We start from the raw sequence: 2817 nt of genomic DNA, 5'->3' as shown, positions 1-2817 counted from the left end.
GCATGCATAATTTTGTATTTTTGTCTAATGAACCGACATGGCAGTTCTCAAATTGGGGTGACTTGCCACTGAATAGCTACACATAAAAAGACCCCATTTAGTGACCTGATAGCACAGGCAAATAATACTAAATTCTAGAGACAAAAACAGAAGAAGAAAACACGTTCAAGGCCCTTAGACTCACATCGCTTTGTGGTACCTCTTCACCGTATGATCTCTTAAAACTATATGAATTATTAGCATACTCAATATCACTTTTGAATATTCATTTGATGTTTTAAGTAAAAGTCATTACATTAGCGCTTCAGGAAATAACGGAGGAATCACTAAAAATAGAAGGTAATGAAGCTTGAAATAAAATGTTTCAACCACCTCCAGCACCCTGGTGGCTGCAGGGCTGTCTGACTAAAGGGCTTTGGAAGCCAGTTAAATGTGTGCACCGCCCAAGCCACAGACCCCATTCGTTTAGGGTAAAAGTCTTTTTCTTCGGCCACTTGTCCCCATCTCTCCTGAGACCTAAGACATTCTCGTGTGATTGGCTGTGACACGCACTGGCTGCCTCCTGGCATCATTCTGACACTGGGCACAGGCAATTCTCACAAGTCCCCAGTAAGCTAAACTGAGCACATTTTATATTAGGTCTCAAAGAAGGCTGTAAGCCTCGGGGACACGCCTTCCAGCTTGTGGCTAAGTAGCGCCCAATATATAGGAGTACTGGAAAACAGTCTGTGGTTATTGCTCTCACGGACTCGATGTGGAAAGCCCAGGTTTCGCTTCGCACTGTTTTCCACGACGTGTAAGTTGGCTGGAGAGCGCACCCACTGCGGTTAGTGTTCCAGGGCATCTAAGCTAATAGGGATGGACAGATCCCTCACTCCGCCTGGCAACGTAAAGTGACACTCACACGTGGAATAGGCTGTGGCCCAAAGCAAGATTTACTAATAATTTAGAGACACAGATGCCGTCTTTTAAAGACATCTGTGACCTTCAGAGGACTGCCCCCCCAAAGACTCTCGTTCATCAGGGCACACTGGGGTCTTGGAATATAACAGATTAGATTTATGTTGTTTTCTTCAGCCCTCTTGCTGAAACATTCCTTCCCAAAGGGAGCTGTTGCAGTTTGGGGGGCTTCTCGTGTCCTACGATGTGAATTATGCACTTTAGCTGACGAGCCCCCAGTGTCCTGCCAGCCGTGTCCCATAAACCCTATGTTAGTCTCCAGTCATCCATCTGGAGTGGCCGATAAATGATGAGGCTGCCCGTTCACTTCGGGCTGATCAGTCACATCCACGTGTTCGCCAGGCGATCTGGCTGCGCTCACCCACCTCCTCACAAGGAGGGCTGATGGGGCCTCGGTCGTAGGGAGGGGACACGTCAACCCTTTCCCATCTTTGAATCTCAGATCAGTTATTCATTGGCAGTTTAGGCAAATTGATTTAAAAAAAAATAAAGTCTTACTTCCTTAGGTACCAGCGCCGAGAAACACTTTGTATTCCCCTGACATTCTTCATCACTATTCAGAGTGGCCACGTGTTCCTCGTAGTTCTTCCCAGATCCCCACGCGGGACCTGTGGCCTGACCCACACGAGACCCNTGCACCTATGATGGTGTGTGTGGCTGAGTCTCGTCACAGGAGCTCATGAGAAAACACAGGTGAGAAGTTTCTTCCTCTGCTGCCTCAGCTGCTGCTGGCCACACCTCCTCCAGTGTGAAAACCCAGGAGGCTCCTGGACCTTCAGGGAAGACGTTTCCATAGTGGCCCCGGCCCCGTGCATCTTAGTGTGATGACCAGGGAGGCGGGGGGTGTGGGGCCAGCGCCACCTGGCTCGCCGTCCCTGAGAACTGGGCTCCTGCCCGGTGGCCCCACACAAAGTAGACGCCAGGCCCCAAGACTGGTATAGAGCACACAAGTGGTGTGCTTCAGAATCTTTAACCAGTCCAGCTGCCTGTTAAATTACGCAGCAAATGGACCAACAATCTGTGTCTTTTGGAAATTATATACTATATTTAAATAAAGAAAAATTACACATAAATCCAAGGTTGTGCTCCGGGCACAGGACCAGGCCTCGATGTGTCTTGTCCTTGGCGACCCGCATGGAAAGACAGAGCGAGCAGAGACTTCCTCCCAGGGCCCTGTACATACAGAGAACGTCATGGTCAATTCTGCTTTCTTTCACAGTGTGATATGTTGTGACTTTGTTTTGCTGTTATGTACTTGATATAAGTTAATGAAGAAACATTAGGGAAAAGTTCTACTACTTTGATTTAGTGTCTTCCTCAATCACTCTTTTATTAAAGATAACAGCCCTAGTAGATATCATTTGTAGTCCAGGTCAGGTCGAGCCGGCTCACTTGGGCATCACGGTTGTGGTGGAAGCGCTAGAACGTTCGCTCTTATTTGCTCTCTGGACAGCTGTCCTGTGCAGCCAGCCTCCTCACGTGCACAACGGCAGAGTGGAGGGAACAGACTTCCGCTGGGGCGCCAGCATCAGCTACAGCTGTGTGGACGGCTACCAGCTCTCTCACCCCGCCATCCTGTCCTGCGAAGGGCCTGGGCTGTGGACGGGGGACGTGCCCCAGTGCCTGCGTAAGTCCCCCCGCAGAATGTGCTCCTCGGGCCACGCGGGCAGCGGCACCAGCACGAGTGCCCTTGGGTTACAGTTTGAGGGAAAGAGCCGGGTGTCATTTATGGCCATGTCACAATGTGTAGAATGCCCCATTTGAGACGCCACTGCCCCAAAGCAGAGACTGCCCTTTCAGCCTCTTCTTGGTTTAAGAGCTCTGCCTGGACACCGGCCACAAGCTAGGTGAACGAGG

At 49.9% G+C, this 2817-nt stretch overlaps 1 protein-coding gene across 1 annotated transcript in view; it reads left to right on the top strand.

Moving 5' to 3' along the window:
* The window catches only part of CSMD1 (CUB and Sushi multiple domains 1), a 1699370-nt gene that overhangs the window by 1668067 nt on the left and 28486 nt on the right, over positions 1–2817 (top strand). The window contains exon 56 of the mRNA XM_019652695.1: positions 2414–2587. Within this exon, the coding sequence (XP_019508240.1) occupies positions 2414–2587 (174 nt within the window). The remainder of the gene's footprint in view (positions 1–2413; positions 2588–2817) is intronic.

The sequence above is a fragment of the Hipposideros armiger genome, unplaced genomic scaffold, assembly GCF_001890085.2.
Source record: "Hipposideros armiger isolate ML-2016 unplaced genomic scaffold, ASM189008v1 scaffold_185, whole genome shotgun sequence".
Taxonomy (NCBI): domain Eukaryota; kingdom Metazoa; phylum Chordata; class Mammalia; order Chiroptera; family Hipposideridae; genus Hipposideros; species Hipposideros armiger.
Note: the sequence above shows the minus strand (reverse complement) of the source record. Positions and strands in the feature narration are given on the sequence as shown.